The sequence below is a fragment of the Stegostoma tigrinum genome, chromosome 7 (assembly GCF_030684315.1).
Source record: "Stegostoma tigrinum isolate sSteTig4 chromosome 7, sSteTig4.hap1, whole genome shotgun sequence".
NCBI classification, from domain to species: domain Eukaryota; kingdom Metazoa; phylum Chordata; class Chondrichthyes; order Orectolobiformes; family Stegostomatidae; genus Stegostoma; species Stegostoma tigrinum.
This window is the reverse complement of record NC_081360.1, coordinates 93,278,777-93,301,421: the sequence shown is the minus strand read 5'-3', so window position 1 is coordinate 93,301,421 and position 22,645 is coordinate 93,278,777. Positions and strand designations below refer to the sequence as shown.

General features: G+C 42.3%; 1 protein-coding gene across 3 annotated transcripts in view; it reads right to left on the bottom strand.

Moving 5' to 3' along the window:
- Positions 1-22,645, bottom strand: part of LOC125453929 (contactin-associated protein-like 5) — a 1,220,935-nt gene that overhangs the window by 760,384 nt on the left and 437,906 nt on the right. For all 3 annotated transcript variants that reach the window (XM_048534087.2, XM_048534089.2, XM_048534090.2), the window contains one exon: positions 3,657-3,804. In XM_048534087.2, coding sequence (XP_048390044.1) covers positions 3,657-3,804 — 148 coding nt within the window. The remainder of the gene's footprint in view (positions 1-3,656; positions 3,805-22,645) is intronic.

Sequence of the window (22,645 nt, the reverse complement as noted above, 5' to 3'; positions counted from 1 at the left end):
CACTTGAGCGCCTCAAGTGGTTAATTCAAGGTTACATAAGGACTCCATCTTGTCACTGCTGGTACTAACATGTCAGTGGGCAGCGGAGTCATCAGGAGCGGGGGGTACATGAGATGTGAATCCTATTTGTTGCAGGCTCCCTGGGGTGCCCTTTGTTCAAAGGTATTTGTTGTTCAATTGGGAGGAACCACACATTGGGAAGGGAAGGCACTCCTGACAGCCAAGCCTCTGCGTTACCATCATTATTTTCACTCCTTCCCCATCACCTTCCCACTGACACTGGCCTCATGGTTCCCCCACCCACCCACTCTAACCTGCAGCCTGGGATCCAGTGACATTCCTCAGCCCTAGGTGGGTGTATTACAAGCAGAACTACTGGCCCATCATAGCACAGCAAATCATGGAGAGAAGGACCTCGGTTTATGGGGGAAGACCCACGTTTGGCCTGTTAAATGCCTGATTGACATATGATGCAATGGGATTTCCCATAAGCAGATGACATGCAGAGCTCCCATTGGTATTCCAGAGACCCCAATCTCCGCCACTAAATTGGACCTTTGGGATTGTGGAGGACCAAATGGATATGGGTATTCCTGAAAAAATATCTAAACTCTTGTGCAAAAATCAATAAAAGACGCAAATACAATATTGGCCTTTATCTCAAGGAAACTGAAGGCAGAAATGAGGAAGTGATGCTTCAGTTGTGCATCGTGTTTTTTTTCTCTGAAACACTCTCTTCCTGAGAGATATAAAAATTAGAATATGGGTTTGTATTAGTTCTCTGAATCGTTCCTATATCAATAAGAAAGGCTGAGACAGAAATGTAAATTATGCTAAACCCTCCATTGCGAGACTTTTTGAGATTTGTACAGTGACAGAAGGCACATTCCACTTATGGCTATGCTTATTTACATTCATATAAGTAAATTATCAGAAGTTTCTTTTTGTTAAGAATGTACATTGCAAAAGTTCACCTAATTTGATACAAATGTACCTACTTGCCTACAACTCATTCGCAATGTGAGTTACAGATGGAGTAACTTCCTTCATTTCATAATACCATAGGACCATAAGATATAGGAGCAGAAATCAGGCCATTCAGCCCATCGGGTCTGCTCTGCCATTAAATCATGGCTGATACGTTTCTCAACTCCATTCTCCCGCTTTCTCCCCATAACGCTTGATCCCTTGATAATCAAGAACCTACTTATCTCAGTCTTAAATATGCTCAATGACCTGGTGTCCACAGCCTCTGTGGCAGTGAATTCCATAGATTCACCACTCTCTGGCTGAATAAGTCTCTCCTTATATCCGATCTAGAAGGTCTTCCCTTTACTCTAAAGCACTGCCCTTGGTCCTGGTCTCTCCTATCAATGGAAACATCTTCCCAAAATCCGCCATGTCCAGGCCATTCAGTATTCTATAAGATTCAATTAGATTCCCTCTCTTCCTTGTAAACGCCAGTGAATATAGACCCAGGGTGCTCAAATGCTCCAAATGTGTTCAAGTTTTCATTCCTAGAACCATTCTCTGCTTTTGGCCAGGCAGCCAAACTTCTATCCAAGCTAACAAAATGTGAGGCTGGATGAACACAGCAGGCCCAGCAGCATCTCAGGAGCACAAGAGATGCTGCTGGGCCTGCTGTGTTCATCCAGCCTCACATTTTATTATCTTGGATTCTCCAGCATCTGCAGTTCCCATTATCACTGATACAATTCTATCCAAGCTAGTACCTTGCCTCTAACACCACGGCCCTTATCTTACTCAGCAGCCTCCTGTGCGGCACCTTGTCGAAAGCATTCTTAAATTCCATGTAGATAACATCTATAGGCTCTCCTTGATCTAACCTGCTCATTACTTCCTCAAAGAATTTTAACAGATTTGTCAAGCATGACCTCCCCTTGAGGAAACCATGCACACTTTGCCCTACTTTACCATACACTTCCAAATATTCAGAAATCTCATCCTTTACAATGGACTCCAAAATCTTACCCATGGCCAAGGTTAGGCTAATCAGCCTGTAATTTTCAGACCTTTGCCTTACTCTCTTTTTAAACAGGGGTGTCATGTTGAGATTTTCCAGTCCTCTGGAACCCTCCCTGAGTCTAGCAATTCCTGAAAGATCACTGCTAATGCCTCCACAATCTCTTCAGCTATCTCCTTAAAAACTCTGGCGTGTAGTCTATCTGGTCCTGGTAGTTTATCCTCCTTCAGGCCAATCGGTTTTTCTAGCACTTTCTCCTTGGTGGTGGCCACCAAACTCAGTTTCGCCCTTGACACTTTGTATTTTTGGATCATTATTTGTCTCTTCCACTGTGAAGACGATGCAAAGTACTTATTCGGTTGCTCAGCCATTTCCTTGGTCCCCAAAACTGTCTCTCCAGCGTCATTTTCCAGTGTCCAATGTCCAATTTTGCATCTCTTTTTCTCTTTACATATCTGACAAAACTCTTACGTTCCTCCTTGAAACTACTGGCTAGCTCAGCCTCATATTTAACCTTCTTCCTCCTTATTTATTTTCTTGTTGCCCTCTGCTGGTCTTTGTAAACTTCTCAATTCTCTGGTTTCCCACTGCCCTTCACCATATTATATACTTTCTCTTTTGCTTTTTATGCTAACCTTGACTTTCCGAGTCAGACACGGCTGTCTCATCGTCCCTGCAGCATGCTTCTTTTTATTAGGGAAGAGTTTTTGTTATGTCTGCAGAATTACTCCCAGAAACTCCTGACATTGTTGTTGCAATGTCTTTCTTGTTAGGCTCCTCTCAATAAGATTGCTCTGTTACATCATCAATGTAATTTCCAAAGTTAAACACAATGTAAACAAGGCACATTTGGAGATGGGTGTAATTAACTCATTAGTACAGAGGTTTGCAGAGTCCTTGTGTATACTTAAGGCTCAGACAGATAGATTCTTGATCAGTTAGGGAATATAGGATTACTGGGAAAGGGCAGGAGAGTGGACTTGAGGAATCAGCCATCATCCTATTGAATTCCAAGGTCGGCTCGAAAGGCCAGTTGGCATTCTCCTGTTCCTCTGTCTCAGGGTCTTTTGACTCCATGATTAGTCAAAGTAGAGCTGTATTTTGAGCTACACAAGACAATTTGGAAATTTTGCTGGTTTTTACTTCAGGGTTGTTTTTAGCCTCTTTTCACAATTTTTTTTCTGACTTGCATTGACATTACAACCCAGACTAAATCAAAAATCGAAGACTTCCCATTTCAGGCGCAAGGAACCTACAGAATACAACAGCTGATTACGTTATCTCAGAGGCATACTCCGAAGTAGGCTGGAATGTTTAAAGTTTCAACACACGAACCATTTAATGAGCTCCACGAAAATATAAATCAGGTAGTCTTTTTCCTGCAAGTTCAGGTATCAGTGAAATTGAATTATTCTTTGGGGCTTTGCTATATGTCTGTTTACAGAAGAATGAGAGTGTTTTTTTTATTCACTTTTTGGCATGCAGAACACTAAAGCACTCCTGACAGATGTACTTAGCTAGTCAGATGCAAGTCTTTCTTTCTCTCTCTCTCTCCCTCTCGCTCTAGCATTGAACAAAGTACCTCATTATGATGTGAAGAACGCTATAATCTCTGCAAAATAATTACTTGTCAATGCATACATGCTCCTTTCCTTCGATAACTTGTACTTACTGTAGGAGCAGCCATAAACTTCAACTCTCATTCCTATTCGACCAGTAGGATTCCACTTGAGAGGGGCAAAACGAAGGAATCTGGCTCTGATGGAATACTGGAGTTTGTGGTGCACAACACTGTCTGCATTAGAGTTTCCTGGAAAAGCCTATGGAGAGAAAGAAAATGACAGAAACAGATTAATAATGACATTCAATTAATAACACCTTCTTTACACATTACATCCAGAAGAAGCAACAGTCCAATTGAGTTACAGTGTTACTGTCTTAAAACGCACAGAATAATGGAAATTATACAACATAGGAGGCCATTCAGTCTATCTTATCTGTGCTGGATTGACAAATGATAATTTCATGGTTTCTTCCCAAAACCCTGCACATAGGGTTTTTAAATTATGTTTTGATTGAGGGTCCTTCCATCGAACTCTCAGGCACTGCATTCCGGACCTCAACAGCTCACTGCATGAAAAGGTTTTCCGTTGTATTACAGCATCAAGCCATACAATGCCTACAGTGCAGATACAGGCCATTTGGCCCATTTGAGTCTGCAACGGCCCTCCCAACCTATCCTGTAACCTCGCATTTATCAGAGCTAACCCACCTAGCCTCTACATCCCTGGATACCACAGGGCAATTGAACATGGTCAAAGAGTCATAGAATCACAGAGATGTGCAGCAAGAAAACAGACCTTTCATTCCAACTCATCAATGTCTTTTTGAACCATTGTGTTCTATTTGGTCTAGGTCTAGCTACAGTGTTGCTGGAACATAGCACACACTATTTCTGCGGCCACCTCCCTTAGTACAGCGCAATGTAGATTATCAAACCTACAGCTTTTAGTTCCATTTTTTTTTCTAACACCTTTTTATTAACCAACACTAATTTGCTTGAAATCCAACTTTCACTTTTATTTCCTGGCAAGTTATTTGTGTCTTCTGCTATGAAGACAGAATAAAAATTTGTTCAATTGTTCTGCCATTTTCATGTTCTCCATGATCAAATTTCCTGTTTCTGACTATAAAGGGGTTGGACTTGTCTTCACTAACCTTTGTTTGTTACATATTTATAGAAGCTCTTCAGTTTTACAAAAACTAGCCTTGTGAGCAATGTCTGTGTCCTATAAAACAATTAAACCAAAGGAAGTAGTGGGATGCAGAGATTTTAGGGAGTAATGGCCTTTGTTTCGAGTTCAGGTTTGGACTAGGTTTGTTGATCACGGTCACAATAGCAGCACAATTGCTACAAATGGTCTCCAGACCCATAGATCCAAGAGGGAGAAGAAAATCGATCACAATCTTTGCTCGTGATAGATGTACCTGCCTGCAAATACCTATGAGAACAGCTGGAGACGGCTGATTCAGGCACAGCGAAGCAAAGATTGCCTTTGCTTACCCTTGTTTAACACATGATTACTCAGGCAAAGCAAAATGTTGAACCAGGCTCTCACTTTGAATAAAAGCCTTCAGAAGATGAGGAAATGCTATAGCAGTGTTAAAGTTTCTTGAAGCCAGTGTATTAATATGGAATGACATTAATTTAAAGCCTCCACATCCTGTCTGAACAACTGTGATGAAATTACAGCAAAAGCTAAGCATTTCAAGACACATGAGTTTAGGCCTGAGTCATCAGCTTTCCTGCTCCTAAGATGCTGCTTGGCCTGCTGTGTTCATCCAGCTCCACAACTTGTTATCTCTGAGCTTTGTTACTTTTCTTTTCTCTTTCATCCTTCATTACCATCTTTCTTGTCACCCTCAAAATGCTACACAATGTCTTTTCAGTCAGCGTTCCTCAGACTTTTCCTCACCAGTTTCATATATGCCATCCTCAGTCGTCCTTCTTTTCATCTAGTTTTGAAACCAATCTCCATCAATACCAACCTCTCCACCAACTCATATCCACGTCCCCTCCACCTTGCAAAGAATGACCTAATCAGCAACGTCCTAATTCTGTGGAATGAATAAAAAAAAGCCACATCCCATGTATTGCTTTTCACATTATCTGTGTGTGGTATTATCCTCCAGTGTCAATCTAGGTCCTTCACTGATGCTTCTCAAAACTTTTACAGTCATCATGGCTTAGTTCAGTCAATTTGTTCTGTTAAAATGGTTCAAAATTTACATTTCTGACTTGAAAGAAAGAAGTGTAATGTACTGTAGTCACATTTGCTGTCAACAAGGCAAGCTGTGAGGGGAATGCCAACAAATTACTGAGGCATTGTCAGGCTAAGTAAGTGGGCAAAAAAGTTGAGAAATGGAGGATAATGTGGCAAAACATGAAGTTGTTCGTTTTTGAAGGGATTAAGTTGAAAATAAATTGCAGAATGCTGAGCAGGTTGAATAAAATAACTACCAGAAGACTGGGGGAGCCCTTGCTCCCTTATTTGGTCCTCTTACTGAACAATAGATATCACTTCATTTGAGGCAGTTCAGAGACAGTTCATGAGGATGAACCCTCGTATGGAGACAGTGTCTTATGAGCAAAAGTTAAACAGGTTGGGACTGTGCTCACTGGAATTTAGAAGAATTGAGAGGATCTCAACTAAACATACAGGATTCTTAAGGGGCTTCACAGGGTAAATGTTAACAGGATAAATGTTGACAGGATGTTTCCCAACATGAGACAGTCGAGGATCAAAAGGCATTGTCTCAAAATAAAAGGTGTCAATTTCACACCCAGATGAGGAATTTCGTCTCTCAGATGGCTGTGAGTCTTTAGAACTCCTTGCCACGGAGAACTGTAGGACAGAGTCTTTGGGTACACTTAAGGCTGAGATGGATAGATTCTTGATCGGTAGGGGATTCAAGGGTTATGGGGAAAGGGCAGGAAAGGAAAGTTGGGTCAGCCACGATCACATTCAATGCTGGAACAGGCTTGACGGGCCGAATGGCCTACACGTATTCCTAAATATAACAGTCATACAATAAAACAATGATACTGAACAGGAAGCAGCTGGAAAATATCGTAGTTAATTTTTAAGTATGTGTATATTTGTTATGCCTAAGGAAATTAGGTATGGGCAACATCTACAAAGAATACATTTCCTAAAAGTGATGAAATTAGGGGGCTACCAAGACAGCACTTCAGCATGGGACTACCTGGGGGGCACTTTTAGGAGCTGGGACAGACACAATGGGTAGAATCATCTCCTTCTATATGTGTAGAAAGTACTGTAAAATTCTATAATCTTAATTTTTAGCATTACAAATGTACAGACAGATTAGGCTGCACCAATGACTGGATTACATATTTAATGGGTAGCAATAAGCTTCAGGAATTAATTGATCTCTCCTAGTTTTTCTCATGCCATTTATCAAAGTAAAACATGAACTTCACGTTGAATAATATCAATATATTCTCAAACGCAATCGAACCAAATAAAAATAGGAAATGTTGGGAATACAAAGTAGCATCTGATCGAGAAAATGTCTGGGAGTGCAAGGTGTAGAGCTGGATGAACACAACAGGCTAAGCAGCATCAGAGGAGCAGGACGGCTGACGCTTCTGGCCTAGACCATTCTTCAGAAGTGGGTGAAGGGAAGGGGTATCTGAAATAAAGAGGGAGGGAGGGGGAGGCGCATAGAAGATGAATAGATGAGAAAATAGGTGGAGAGGAGACAGATCGGTCAAAGAGGCGGGGATGGAGCCGGTAAAAGTGAGTGTAGGTGGGGAGGTAGGGATGGCGGAGGATGTGACGTCATCTGTGGTTGCTCCGACAGTGGTCACATGACCAATGGTGGTGGGCACATTGTGGGGGATGTCCTGGGCAGGGTTGCGGTTTTGGGAGGTGGAGGAAGCCCGTTTTGGGTGGTAGGCACCAGTAAGTTTACTGTACTTAGGGTTTTCGTATCCAATAAAGCTGAGTAGAATTGTGAGTTCAGGTTGTGGATCCTACGAGGATTAAAAACCAGGAGAGATCCTTTGCAGATCTGGGAGAGGGAGGCTCTCTGGAGCTGTTTCCAATTCAGCAAGATGGTTCAAACAAGTTTTTTATTTGAAGTCTGATTCCAAGCAAGTCACATGACGAACTTACAGCACACCACACAAACAATGCATTACCAAGAACTGCAGGGCAATTATTAATTGACAAAGTCAGAGAATTTCAGGTCTGTTTATGTGTAAGATTAGCGCACAGAGATTAAATTTGTATGAGCACCTCTGATACTTTGGTGAATAAATGAACTGATTAAGGTGGAACTGAGGGGAATAGATAAGAAGGGTGGTAGGGCTTGCTTCCAGTTCTATGCACTATTTAGACTGAGTGAGTTTGGCCTCATGAGATTGGGGGTGTGGTGATGGTAGAGTATGTAGGAGTGGGGGATGGAGTCTTTTGCCCCTCAGCATGGGGTGTTTGGTGACAATGTGCCACTCACGAGCACTGTGGATGGGATACTTCTCATCTTCCTGTCTCCGTCATGAATACATTTGTGGCATTGAATCTTCTTTTGGCCTTGCCGCCCCACTGCCAATTCATCAATTAATATTATTTGAGGGCCTCATCTGGCAATGGCTGGCATTTGCTCAGTAGCAGGTAAAGACATCCCATCCGGAGAACTTAACAAGCAAATCCTAGCATGGTTTACATGAGCATCCTTCTTGGCAGGGATGAAGCTCCTCATTGAAAGAAATTGACCAAGGTGTCGCAACTCAGAGAAAGCAGCAGGTACTGAAAGCCGAACTGGCTGCCCTTCCTGCCAAACGCAGCACCCCCTCCTTTCCCTGACCCTCCATGCATCCCTTCACAATGGCAAAGCACCTGCTGCCTTCACACCCCTACACCCAGGACTTCCCTTGATCTGAGGCCTGAGCTGGATGGAGTGCTGGCAGTGTCCGGTGCTGCTATCTTCTCACTGCTCACCAGATTTCAACATCATAGAATAGAATCATAGAGGCTCTTTTGCCCAACAAGTCCACACTGACCCTCAGAGCATCCCAACTAGACCCATATAACCTACTTAATCAACAATATGGGCAAGTTAGCATGGCCAATCCACCTAGCCTGCACATCTTTAGACTGTGGGAGGAAACCAGAGCACTCAAAGGAAACTCTCGCAGACACAGGGAGGAAGTACAAACTCCACACAGACATCTGTCCGAGGCTGAAATCGAACTCGGGTCCCTGGTGCTGTGAGGCAGCAGTGCTATCCACTCTCAAAAGCTTACCCCTCATGTCTCCCTTGAACTTGCTCCCTCTAAGTTTAAATGCATGCCCCCTAGCGTTAGGCATTTCAACTCTGGTGAAAAGATTCTGACTGTCAATCCTGTCCATGCATCTCATAAATTTATAGAACTCTGTAGCCTTCTTTGGTCAAGTGGTAGCTTGTAATCACAATAGTCACAACAACAGACAAAAGCATAAGGCTGCATGGAACAGAGCTGGCAACTGTAGAAACTCAACATATTAATCATAGGCTTCAAAGCTGATGTAATGCAACTGAAAATATTACATGCCAGAATGGCTGGTTAGAATGAATGGCACAGTTGATAGGCTATGAATACAATGTATTGGCATCTCTGTTGCTACTTATTAGTAACCTAACGAACAGTGTATTTTATGTTCACAGACTGCATTTTAGAATGTGTATTTTAAAATAGAGGAAAATGGATGTCGGTCAGTTCTGTGAATTATTTTTATGAAAATGAGTCAGAAAGCTGTTTGAAACAGTAATCTTAGTGCATCAATTCAAAGTGAGTTTCGTCAGGTGCCTGCAAGAGTCTCGTACTGATGAGGACACCAATGTTGAAATTGCAGAGTGTATAAAAAACCAAAAACTAACTGGTTTAGTTTAAACTTCATAACTGAAGGGCTCAGTTCAGAAGAATCAGGAGGTTAATTTAGAAGTGACAGAAGTGTCCTCTAGAAAGTTAGCAAGTTTGTAGATGAGACAACTAAGTGGAGCTGGCTGAACACAGCAGGCCAAGCAGCATCTTAGGAGCACAAAAGCTGACGTTTCGGGCCTAGACCCATCATCAGAAAAATGATGAAGGGTCTAGGCCCGAAACGTCAGCTTTTGTGCTCCTAAGATGCTGCTTGGCCTGCTGTGTTCATCCAGCTCCACACTTTGTTATCTCGGATTCTCCAGCATCTGCAGTTCCCATTATCTCTGATACAAGTTTGTATATGAGACCAAAATTGGTGGGAGAGCTGTCCGTAAAGAAGGTTATCTAAGATTATGAAGTGATCTTGAGCAATTGGGCTAATGGGCTGAGGAGTGGCAGTTGGAGTTTAATTTGGATATATGCGAGGTATTGCATTTTGGTAAAGTGAGCAAAGCCAGCACTAATACAGTTAATTGTAAGGCTCTGGGTAGTGCTGTCAAACGGAGAGACCTTCGGGCTCAGGTACATAGTTCTTTGAAAGTTGCATCAGAGGCAGACAGTGTGGATAGGGCAGCGTTTTGCATGCTTGCCATTGCTCAGACTATTGAGTCTAGGAGTTGGGGCATCATGTTAAGGCTGTCCAGGATATTGGTGAGGCTACTTCTGGAGTAGAATCAGAGAAGCCCCACAGTGCGAAAACAGGCCATTCGGCCCAACAAGTCCACACCGACTCTCTGAAGAGCATCGCACCCAGAATCACACCCTCTACTCTATCCCTGTAACCCTGGATTTCTCACAGCCAATCCACCTAACCCACACATCTTTAGACTGTGGGAGGAAACATACGCAGACAAGGGGAGAATGTGCAAACTCCACATAGACTGTTGCCTGAGGCTAAAATTGAACCCAGGTCCCTGGCGCTGTGAGGCAACAGTGCTAATCACTGAGCCACCGTGCCACACCAGTGTACAGTTCTTGTCATCCTGTTATAGGAAAAATATTGTTAAACTGGAAAGGGATGACAGGGCAACTTTTTCAGACAGTGGATGGTTTGTATGTGGAATGAACTGCCAGAGAAGTGGTAGATGCAGATATAGTTACAATATTTAAAAGACATTTGGACAGGTATATGAATGGGAAAGGTTCAGAGAGATATGGGCCAAACACAGGCAAGTGGGAATACTTTAGGAAATTTGGTCAACGTGGACAAGTTGGACTGAAGGTCTGTTTTCATACTGTGTGACTCTGTAAGGTGACTCAAGCCTCGAACATTTAGGTGAAGTACTTTGGTTTCTGAATCTTCCCAGCTGGGAAATTTGAATAGAAAGCTGGTGTTAGAAATGAAAAGACTTAAGCTATCAGTAGATTCAGAAAGGAAGCATAAAATTGTGTATGCAGCCCTGTTGTGTCTAAATCGCCTCCTTTTGTGCTATTACCATTCTATGATTCCATAACATGTTTCTTTAATCTTGAAAACTGATTTAATATCTGTCCTGACTACAGTTCCTCAACAGATTTCCGCATCACAGAATAGAATCATTGAGTCCCTACAGTATGGAAATGGGCCCTTCAGCCCAACAAGTCCACACTGAACCTCAGAGCATCCCCACTCAGACCCACCCGACTACAACCCACCTAATCTACACACCCCTGAACACTACAGGCAATTTAGCATGGCCAATCCATCCAGCCTGCACTTCTTTGAACTGTGGGAGGAAACCCACACAGACACGGGGAGAATGTGCAAACTCCACACAGACAGTCAACCAAGGGTGGAATGAAACCCAGGTCCCTGGCACTGTGAGGCAGCGGTGCTAACCACTGAGCCACCACACTGCCCCTTAAGCAGGTAAAGATTCTGTGCTGCCAAGCTCCTTGATTGTGAAGGAAAGCCTGCCACTGGCTGGTTAAGTGCTTGAATGGCCCAGGACTGTGGTGGGCCAACTCAAAAAGGGGAGAAGGGGGACTCTCCCCAGATCTCCAGGTAAGAAACAAAGGTCCCTGTCATCTCTACAAGTTTCCATTTAGTACTCCTGTCCTCAATGTAATGCTTTGAGTTTAAAAACAACGAGGAAGTAGTCATGGGCTCAACTATAATGTCCCTGATGGATTTTGGTATCACTGCATGGGGAAACTACCAGGCTACAAGAGTGTAGAAAATCTGGAGAATCATTTTTCAGCTCATTCAAAAGACAGTGAGAGGAACACTGAGAATATACGAAACACTGTTCGTTGTTTTGTGGATTACACCAAAATTGGAGGTATGGTGGACAATGAAAAAAGTTATCTAAGATTACAAAAGGATCTTGAACAACTGAGTCAATGGGCCAAGATGGGGTTTAATTTAAATATATGTGAGGTGTTGCATTTTGGTAAGACAAACCAGGGCAGGATTTACACAGTCAATGGTATGGTCATGGGAGTGATGTCAAACAGAAAGATCTAGGGGTTCAGGGACATTGAAAGTGGCATCGCAGGTAGAGAGGGTGGTGAAGAAGGCAAATGGTCACTTGTCTTCAGAGAATTGAGTACAAGAGTTGATATGCTATGTTGTGGCCGTACATGACATTAGTGAGGCATGTTTGTAATACTATGTACAGGTCTGGTCATCCAGCCATATGAAGGATATTATTAAATTGAAAAACATACAGAAAACACATGATAGGATGTTACTGGAACTAGAGGGTTTGAGTTATAAGGAGAGGCTGGATAGGCTGGGACATTTTTCTGCTGGAGCAGAGGAGGTTAAGGGGTGATTACAGAGAGATTTTTTAAAATCATGAGGCACATACATAAGATGATTAGCCAAGATCTTTTCCCTACAGCTGGTGAGTTGAAAACTAGAGCCCATAATTTTAAGGTGAGACAGGAAAAATTTACAAGGGATGTGAGGAGCAGATTTTTCACAGACGTTGATTTGTATGTGGAATGAACTGCCAGAGGAAGTGGTAGATGCAGGTAATTACAACATTTAAAAGGCATTTGGAGGGTATATGTATAGAAAAGAAGGATATGGGCCGAACACAGGCAAATGGGACTAGATTAGTATGGAAAACGTTGTCAGCATGAACAAGTTGGACTGAAGGGTCTGTTTCTGGGCTGCGTGACTGCATGGTTCCTAGGGCAGGATAGGACATTGAATAGACAAGAGACAATAGACAATAGGTGCAGGAGTAGGCCATTCGGCCCTTTGAGCCAGCACCACCATTCATTATGATCATGGCTGATCATCCACAATCAGTATCCTGTTCCTGCCTTATCCCCATGACCCTTGATTCCACTATCTTTAAGAGCTCTATCCATCTCTTTCTTGAAAGTATCCAGAGAGTTGGCCTCCACTGCCTTCTGGGGCAGAGCATTCCATATATCCACCACTCTCTGGGTGAAGAGGTTTTTCCTCAACTCTGTTCTAAATGGCCTACCCCTTATTTTTAAACTGTGTCCTCTGGTTCTGGACTCCCCCCATCAGCAGAAACATACTTCTTGCCTCCAGAGTGTCCAATCCCTTAATAATCTTATACGTCTCAATCAGATCCCCTCTCATCCTTCTAAACTCAAGTGTATACAAGCCCAGTCGCTCCAATCTTTCAACATATGATAGTCCCACCATTCCGGGAATTGACCTCGTGAACCTACGCTGCACTCCCTCAATAGCAAGAATGTCCTTCCTCAAATTTGGAGACCAAAACTGCACACAATACTCCAGGTGCGGTCTCACCAGGGCCCTGTACAGCTGCAGAAGGACCTCTTTGCTCCTATACTCAATTCCTCTTGTTATGGAGGCCAGCATGCCATTAGCTTTCTTCACTGCCTGCTGTACCTGCATGCTTGCTTTCATTGACTGATGTACAAGAACACCTAGATCTCATTGTACTTCCCCTTTACCTAACTTGACTCCATTTAGATAGTAATCTGCCTTCTGGCAGTCCAAAGAAATAGACATCATCCCCACAGGATACAGTTCAAAATTTGCAGCATTTATATAATTTACCATGTCCGCTTATATTTTTTGATTGCATTCAGCAGCTATCCTGGACTGCACTTTTAATGATGCAACACATTCAAGGATTTCACCAACAGTACACGATTTAAACAAGTATCAGAGATAATGGGAACTGCAGATGCTGGAGAATCCAAGATAATAAAATGTGAGGCTGGATGAACACAGCAGGCCAAGCAGCATCTCAGGAGCACTGTGCTCCTGAGATGCTGCTTGGCCTGCTGTGTTCATCCAGCCTCACATTTTATTATCCACGATTTAAACAATGCAGGTTTGCTTATATTGGATAACGGGTAATCCAATATCTAGGACAATTTGCGATCTGCCACGGCCTCTGTCATAAGGGTGTCAGTCTGAGACACTGCATGCCAATGCTTTCTATTATCACTGAGCTATAGTATTGAGGATACATGTGTGCTTTTGTAATATATGGTAACATAGTAAATGCATGATAATAACATTAACCACAAAAAAATTTGCAATTTATAATGACTGTGTTTTCCAGTTCAATAGCATAATTATAGTGAGATTAAAAGCTTGAGACAACAAGACACTACTTGATTATGCCAGTTCTTAGTTTAGCACATAATAATCTTTTCAATACATATGACTGCTGATGTGCGAACAACAGGATGATTGCTCAATTTCTTTTTCTCTTCATTTTATTGACAATTTTCATTTGGTAAAGCAACATTTTACTTAAGAATAGTGGAGATGTATAATGTTGGGAATATCCCAGCAGACTGCACAGTACGTCTTTTTTTCTTCCTTTTTATTCACTCACAAGATGTTGTTGTCACTCACTGGCCAGCATTTATTGCCGATCCTCAGTTTCACTTGCAAAGGTGGTGGTGAGCTGCCTTCTTGAACCACCATGGTCCATATGATGTTGGTAGTCCCACAATGACATTAGGGAGGGAATTCCAGGATTTTGACCCATTGACAGTGAAGGAATGGCTGCACATTTTCAAATCAGGATGGCGAGTGGCTTGGAGGGGAACTTGAAGTTGGTGGTTTTCTCATGTATCTTGCCTTTTTAGATAGCAGTGCTTGTGGGTTTGGAACCTGCTGTCCAAGGAGTTTAGTGAATTTCTGCAGTGCATTTTGTTGCTCGGACATGCTCTTGCTACTGAGTATTGGTGATGGAGGGATTGAATGTTTGTGCATGTGGTGATAATCAAGCGGGCTGTTTTGTCCTGGATGGCTCCTGAAGCGTTGTTGAAGTTGCACTCATCCGGGCAAGTGGGCAATATTCCGTCACACTCCTGACTTGTGTCTTGTAGATGTTGAACCAGATATGGGGATTCAGGAGGTGAATTGTTTGCTGCAGGATTCCAAGCCTCCGACATGCTTTTGTGGCTGCATTATGTAGATGGTTGGTCCAGTTCAGTTTTGGTTAATGGTAACCACCCTCGGACGTTGATATTCAGGAATTCAGTGATGGTAATAACATTGAATTTCAAGGAGCATTGATTAGACTATCTCTTATTGGAAATGATCATTACCTGACATTTGTGCAGCACAAACATTACATGCCACTTGTCAGTCCCTGCCTGGATGTCGTCCAGGTCTTGCTGCATTTTGATACTGATTGGTTCAGTGTCTGAGGAGGTGTAAATGGTGCTGAACATTGTGCAATTATTAGTTAACATCTCCACATCTGACCTTATGGTGGAGGAAGGCCTGCAGCTGAAGATAGTTGAGTCAAGGACACTATATTGAGGAACCCCTGCAGACATATCCTAAGGTGAAAGACTTCCAAATACCACAACCATCTTCCTCGGTATGACTCCCACAGTAGAGAATTTGGCCTCTGATTTCCACTGACTTCAGTTCTGCCACGGACTCCTTGGTGCCACATTTGGTCAAATATGGCTTGGATGTCAAGAGCAATCACTCTCACCACACCTCTGGTGTTCAGCTCATTTGTCCTTGTCTGAACATAGGCTGTAATGAGGTCAAGATTGAGCTGTCCTATCAGAACCCCACAACTGGACTATCGCTGAGCAAGTGCTACTTGACAGCATTGTTGATGATACCTTCCAAAACACTGAGGATGGAGATACTTGTGGAGCTTCCTCCTCCAGTGAGTTGTTTAATTGTCCACCACCATTCACAACTGGCTGTAGCAGGACTGCAAGGCTTAGGTAATTCCACAGGCACTGGGTCACATCTAACTCTGTCAATCACTTGTTGCTTACGCTGTTTGGCACGCAAGCATTCCTGTTTTGAAAATTTCACCAGGTTGGCACCTCAAATTCAGTGCTGCTGTCATGGTCTCTTGAACTCCCACCACCCCAATGATCCAGGGTTCATCCCCTGGCTTGATGGTCATGGTTGAGTGGTGGAATATGCTGGTCCATGAGGTTGTATGTGATTCTGCTGATGTTGATGACCCACAGTGCCGAATGGATGCCCAGTCTTAAGTTGCTAGATCTGTTTGAAGTCTGTCCCATTTAGCACAGTGATAGTGCTACAGAACACGACTAAAGCTATTCTCAATATGAAGCTGAAAATAAATCTTTGATCTGCTGATGAAAGCAATTTGGTTCAACCAACCACCAGTTCATCAAGAGAGCTCATGTGAAAATGGTGTTTGTAGTTTCTTTCATTATTTTTATACTTCATATGTAATTTTATTTTGTAACAAATAGCTGATCTATATAAACATAAATCAAATCTTGCACATCTGAACTGAATAATTACAAGTGTAAGTTGCACTTATTATCAGAAAATTCCAAACTACACTGAGTGAGAAAGGGTGAAAGAAAAAGAACAGTTGGCGCTGATAATACACAATAGAATCATCAATGCCTAAAAATAGAATACAGATTATCAATTCAGGTCTCACAAAAGGCCCCTGACAGAGATATTCACCAGAATTTCCTTTCTTCATAGGATGGGAGACCTATTATGCATTTCTAATACTTTCCCTTTTCATTTAACGGAATTAAAGGCATCTGATTGTGGTGACTTGACAATTGTTTTACCACAAAGTAAAGCTGGGCATTTAAGCAGACCCAACTCTGTCTCTGTGGAAAAATGCTTGACCTTTTCTTTGCGGGAATAATGCTTTTGCATAACTTGATGTTAAAATTCATTGTATAACAACACATGCTTGAGCGACAACCAACAGAACCCTTTACAGAGCGGCAGCAGCTTTGAGGAATTTTCATTTACTGTTTGAACTTAAGAGTGATGATGCTTGAAGGCTAAACAGATGCAGGAAAACACGGCCATTGCTCAAATAGTAATGTATACCTCTGGTGAGCTCAATCCAATGCACAATTTATAGCAATGCTCGTTTTCATTGTTTCTTTATTTTATCAATGTTTAGTGCCCATTTATAGGAGGGGATTCGAGGCAGTAATGTACTGATTTGATAAGTGCAAACCAAGGTTAAGTAACATGATTAATATTTTGACAACCTAATAGATAAGGTTGATGAATGTAATGCAGTTGATGCAGTGTAAATGGACTCCAAGTCGGGAGATGAGGCAATAGAATGAAGAGTCTAATTCCAAAGGGATAAAAGAACAAAGAAACCTCATAGAACAAGTGCACAAATCATTCATGGAAGGACAGATTGAGAACGTGGTCAATGATGCAGACAGGTTTTATAAATAGAGGTATAATGCACAAAAGCAAGAGTGTTACAGTGAAACTTTTTCAAACACTAGTTTGCCGTCAACTGCAGAACTGTATCCACACTTTCAGAAAGAAGAGAGAGCATTTTAGAGGGTTCAGAGAAGCTACAACAATGGGTCCCTGGTTAATGGACTTCAGTTACAGGGACAGATTCCAGAACCTGGGGCTGTTCTCTATCGCAAAGGCTGAGAAATGTGATAGTAGTGTTCAAAATCATGAGCGTTCTAGATAATGCATCAAGGAGAAATTGTTTCCTTTGGCAGAAGTGCCAAGGATTAAAGTGCACCAATTTAAGATAAATATTTAAGATAAATATCTTCCAGACAAGATATGAGGCGGTCCCTGTTTCATGCAACAAATTGCTCAAACCTGGCTTGTGCTGCCTCAGATTCAATTGTGTCTTTCAAACGGGAATGGTCTAATTACCTGAAAAGTAAAAAATGTGGTAATGCTACTGGGCCAAGAAGTAGATTGTATACTCTTACATTTAGCTGGTGGATAGGTTTCCTCCTGCATTTCTGTGATCGGTAGTAATCAACAAGATGGCAAGGCAGTTTGACCAGAGAATTTGTGTCAGAATGGACATATGACTCTGCATTTCCAGAGGAGCTGTAATCGGCATATCGCAGAAAAGGGCAATCTGTATGAGGCTGTCATTCGAAAACCTGGACCAACACTGTTACAGTTACAAGTGATGAAGAACACCAGCTTTAGAGTTTTCCAGTTTTCAGTCCAAAACCAGCCTCCCTCTCAAATCCCACTCATACTCCAACTAAGTTGATCAAAGATTATGGGCTTCCCTGTTAGGAACTAATTGGGAGGATGAACTTGCCTTCTATAGGTAGAGAATCACAGCATTGTTACGATGCACAAAGAAGCCGAATTGCCCATCATGCCTGCACCGTTCATTCCTTTATACATCATCAATGCATGGGGCAATACAGTTGTTCAGCAGTTAGCACTGCTGCCTCATAGTGCGAGGGACCCAGGTTTAATTCCAGCCTCAGGTGACTGTGTGGAGTGTGTACCTTCTCCTCATGCCTGTGCAGGTTTCCTCTTGGTGGTCTGGTTTCCTCTCACTGTCAAAGACGTGTAGGTTACGGGGATTGGCCATGCTAAACTGCCTATAATAATACAAGCTAGATAGATTCGCCATGGGAAATGCAGGGTCACAGGGACAGAACAGGGTGGTAGGTCTAGATGGGATGCTCTTTAGAGGGTCAGTGTGGACTCAATGGGTCAAATAACCTGCTTCAACACTGTAGGGATTTTATAACTCCTTTTCCCCATGCCCTGCATACCATTTGTATCCAAGTAATCATTCCATTGCTCTCTTGAATGCTTCATTTGAACCTGCTGACACGACATTTTCAGGCAGTGCATTCCATCCCCTAACTCCTCACTCTTATTGCTGTCTACATAAAGAGGGAATTTGTGCCACTTGTTCCACAATTTATGCAATTGCAAGAACTCAGATTGCAGTGATTTGCGAATGATGCTATATTGCAGTGGTTAATCACAGAGAAATAATTATACGCTGTCATCTTTTGTTCAAAGAAAAATATCAAAATCAGAGGTTTCCCAGAAGGTTATCAACATTCAAGAGCCTTTCCTAATCACAATTAATTAGGTTTCAATGATAAATATTGTTGTTTCATTGTTGCATACTGTCAGCAGTCAACTACAGTACTGTCATCTCAGAACCTGATGTCTTTGGTTCAAACTTCTCTCAGAGCACCTAATCTCAGCCTCCAATTCAGCATTGTACTACAGGAGTGAAGACCAGTTTATATATGATCTTTCAGTTGAGACAAAATATCCAGACCTTATCTGTTGTCTAGAGTTGAAGTAAAAGATTCCATGAAGCAATCGAATGTAGAACATAGAACATAGAACAAAACAGCACAGAACAGGTCCTTCGGCCCTCGATGTTGTGCCGACCTGTTAACTAATACAAGCCCCTCCCCCTACACTATCCCGTCATCAGCCATATGCTTATCCAAGGACTGTTTAAATGCCCCGAATGTGGCTGAGTTAACTACATTGGCAGGCAGGGCATTCCATGCCTTTACCACTCTCTGAGTAAATAACCTGCCTCTGACATCTGTCTTAAATCTATCACCCCTCAATTTGTAGCTATACCCCCTCATACAAGCTGAAGTCATCATCCTCGGAAAAAGACTCTCACTGTCCACCCTGTCTATTGCTCTGATCATCTTGTATGTCTCTATTAAATTCCCTCTTAGCCTCCTTCTCTCCAATGAGAACAGACCCAAGTCCCTCAGCCTTTCTTCATAGGGCCCATGCTCCAGACCAGGCAACATCCTGGTAAATCTCCTCTGCACCTTTTCCAATGCTTCCACATCCTTCCTGTAAATGGGGTGACCAGAACTGCACACAATATTCCAAATGAGGCCGCACTGGTGTTTTGTACAGTTGCAGCATGATATCACGGCTTCGGGACTCAATCCCTCTACCTATAAAACCTAGCACACCGTAAGCCTTCTTAACAGCATTATCAACCTGGGTGGAAACTTTCAGGGATCTATGTACATGGACACCAAGATCCTCCTGCACATCCACACTACCAAGAATCTTTCCATTGACCCAATATCTGCCTTCCCATTATTCTTCCCAAAGTGTATCACCTCACATTTATCCACATTGAACTCCATTTGCCACCTTTCAGCCCAATTCTGCAGTTTATCCAAGCCTCCCTGCAACCTGCAACATTCTTCCACACTGTCCACCACTCCACCAACTTCAGTATCAACTGCAAAATTACTAACCCACCCACCTATGCCTGCGTCCAAGTCATTTATAAAAATGATAAACAGCAGTGGTCCCAAAACAGATCCTTGAGGCACACTACTAGTGACCTGACTCCAGGCTGAATATTTTCCATCAACCACCACTCATTGCCTTCTTACAGAAAGCCAGTTTCTAATCCAAACTGCTAAATCTCCCGCAATCCCATGCCTCTGTATTTTTCCCAATCGCCTACCATGTGGAAGCTTATCAAAGGTTTTACTGAAGTCCATGTATACCACATCAACTGCCCTTTCCTCATCCACATGCTTGGTCACCTTCTAAAAAAACTCAATGAGGTTTGTGAGACATGACCTGCCCTTGACGAATCCATGCTGACTATCTCCAATCAGAGAAAAATTTGGAAGCCTTCCAGATACCTGTGAAGTATCTGAGAAGGAGTAGCAATATATTCAATCAGAAACATTCAGAAACAGAACATGCTGTTCAAACATGAATAACACAGCTTGGAGCTGGAGGAACACAGCAGGTCAGGCTGCTTCAGAGGAGCAGGAATGTTGACGTTTTGGGTCAGGACCCTTCTTCAGAAATGGGGGGGTGGGGGAGGGAGCTGAGAAATAAATAGAGAGAGGAGGGGTGGGGCTGGGGAAGGTAGATGGAATGGTGATAGGTGAGTGAGGTAGGGACTAGGAGGGATTGGTCAGTGAGGTGGGAGGGGAGAATAGGTGGGAGAATTTTTTCTAGGTTCCCCTGGTTAGCTAATAGGAAGTAGAGAATAAGAATAAATGGTAAAATGTAGCAAGTGAAGCTCCATAGGCATCTGTTTTGGATCCTTCAACCATTTGCAATAAATATCAATGACAGAATTATGGGACCGAAAATAAGATTAGCAAATGTGCTAATGACACATTGATAGCTAAGTGAGTAAGCAGAAGGTGTAGGTTAAGTGAATGAACAAGTGTTTAGCAGGTGCTGTACAATGTTGGAAAATGTATATTTGTCCAGTTTGGCAGGAGGAATGGAAAATTAGAATATTACTTATGTACAGAGAGAGATTGCAGAACTCAAAGGTACAGAGGGTATGTGAGTTACAAGTTCGTTTGGAGATACAAGTGATTGAGAAGGTGAATAGGATGGTGTTATTAGCCTGCATCCATTTGAGTTTAGCTGAGTGAAAGATGATCTTATTGAAATATATTGTGGGATTTTGATCGTGTGAATACTGAAAGGGTGATTGCAATTTTGGAAGTACGTATATATTTATGAACTATCAGAATTGATAAATAGAAAATTTAGAAAATTCCTCAGGTGTAAAGGGCTCTTGGAGCTCAAAGAATCAAAGAGAATTTAAGAATTGTCTGCTGCTTACGAATCCCAACTGTTGCTTTAGGAAATTGAAGCCAAAGCTTTAAATAGAGAGATGATAAAGATGGGTTTTATTATTCAAATTGTTGGGCGAGCAGAATGAGCAAAATCTTAGGTTACTGCTGTTCATTGCTTAACAACAGCATCTGAACTCTCCCTTTTTTCTGAGATAATGGGAATTGCAGATGCTGGAGAATCTGAGATAACAGAATGTGGAGCTGAATGAACACAGCAGGCCAAGCAGCATCTTCTCTCTTTCATGTGTTCTTGTACTTGTTTGCCAGTCTCTCTCTCTCTCTCTCTCTCTCTCAACATACGAGGAATGTTTGAGGACTCTGGGGCTATACACATTGGAGGTTAGAAGGATGAGGAGGGATCTAATTGAAACTTTCAAAATATTGAATGGCCTGGATAAAATGGATGTTGGGAAGATGCTTCCATTGGTAAGGGAGCTTGGACCCGATGGCACAGCCTTACAGTAAAGGCTAGACCTTTTAGAACGGAGATAAGGAGAAACTTCTTCAGCCAGAGAGTGGTGAATCTACGGAATTCACTGCCACAGATGGCTGTGGAGGCCAGGTCATTGAGTGCAATTAAGACTGAGCTGGATAGGTTCTTGATTATCAAGGGGATCAAGGGTTATGGGGAGAAAACAGGAGAATGGGGTTGAGGAACTTATCAGCCATGATTGAATGGCAGAGCAGGCTTGATGGGCTGAATGGCCTAATTTTTGCTCCTATGTCTTATTGTCTTGTGGTTGGTCTCCCACCTTCAATAATTGTGCCCTGGATCTCGAAAATGAACTGCCAGAGGAAGTGGCAGATGCAGGAACAGTTACAACATTTAAAAAGCATTTGGAAAGGGACACGAATAAGAAAAGTTTAGAGAGATTTGGGCCAAACACAGGCAAGTAGGACTACTTTCGTTTGGGAAACTTGGTCAGCGTGGACGAGTTGGACAGAAGGGTCTATTTCCACGCTGTATGACTCTAGACTGTGCTGGTACATGAGTGCACATAGCCTTTAGTGGACAAAATGCACAATGCAGTTTTGAATTTCTTGGTAAGAATTTTTTCATTAATCAATTTCTTAATCAATGCCACAAAAAATTAATTTGGACCTTTTGTGCTCTAAATGGAACCTAATGATAGAAAACTTGGTTTTTAGATTAAATAGTGTCTATACCTCAAAACTGCTCCATTTGACAGAGAGCACTGAGAAATGTCCTGAAGACATAAAAGATGCTACATTAATAAATCAGTGCCAACGGGATCTAATTTGCGCTCTCAGGAAACAAGAGAATTATATCCATGAATTGAATTTAGTCTAATAACTGCATATCCACAATTCCTCCCAAGATGTATTCAGAATATCCAAAAGATAATGCAGCC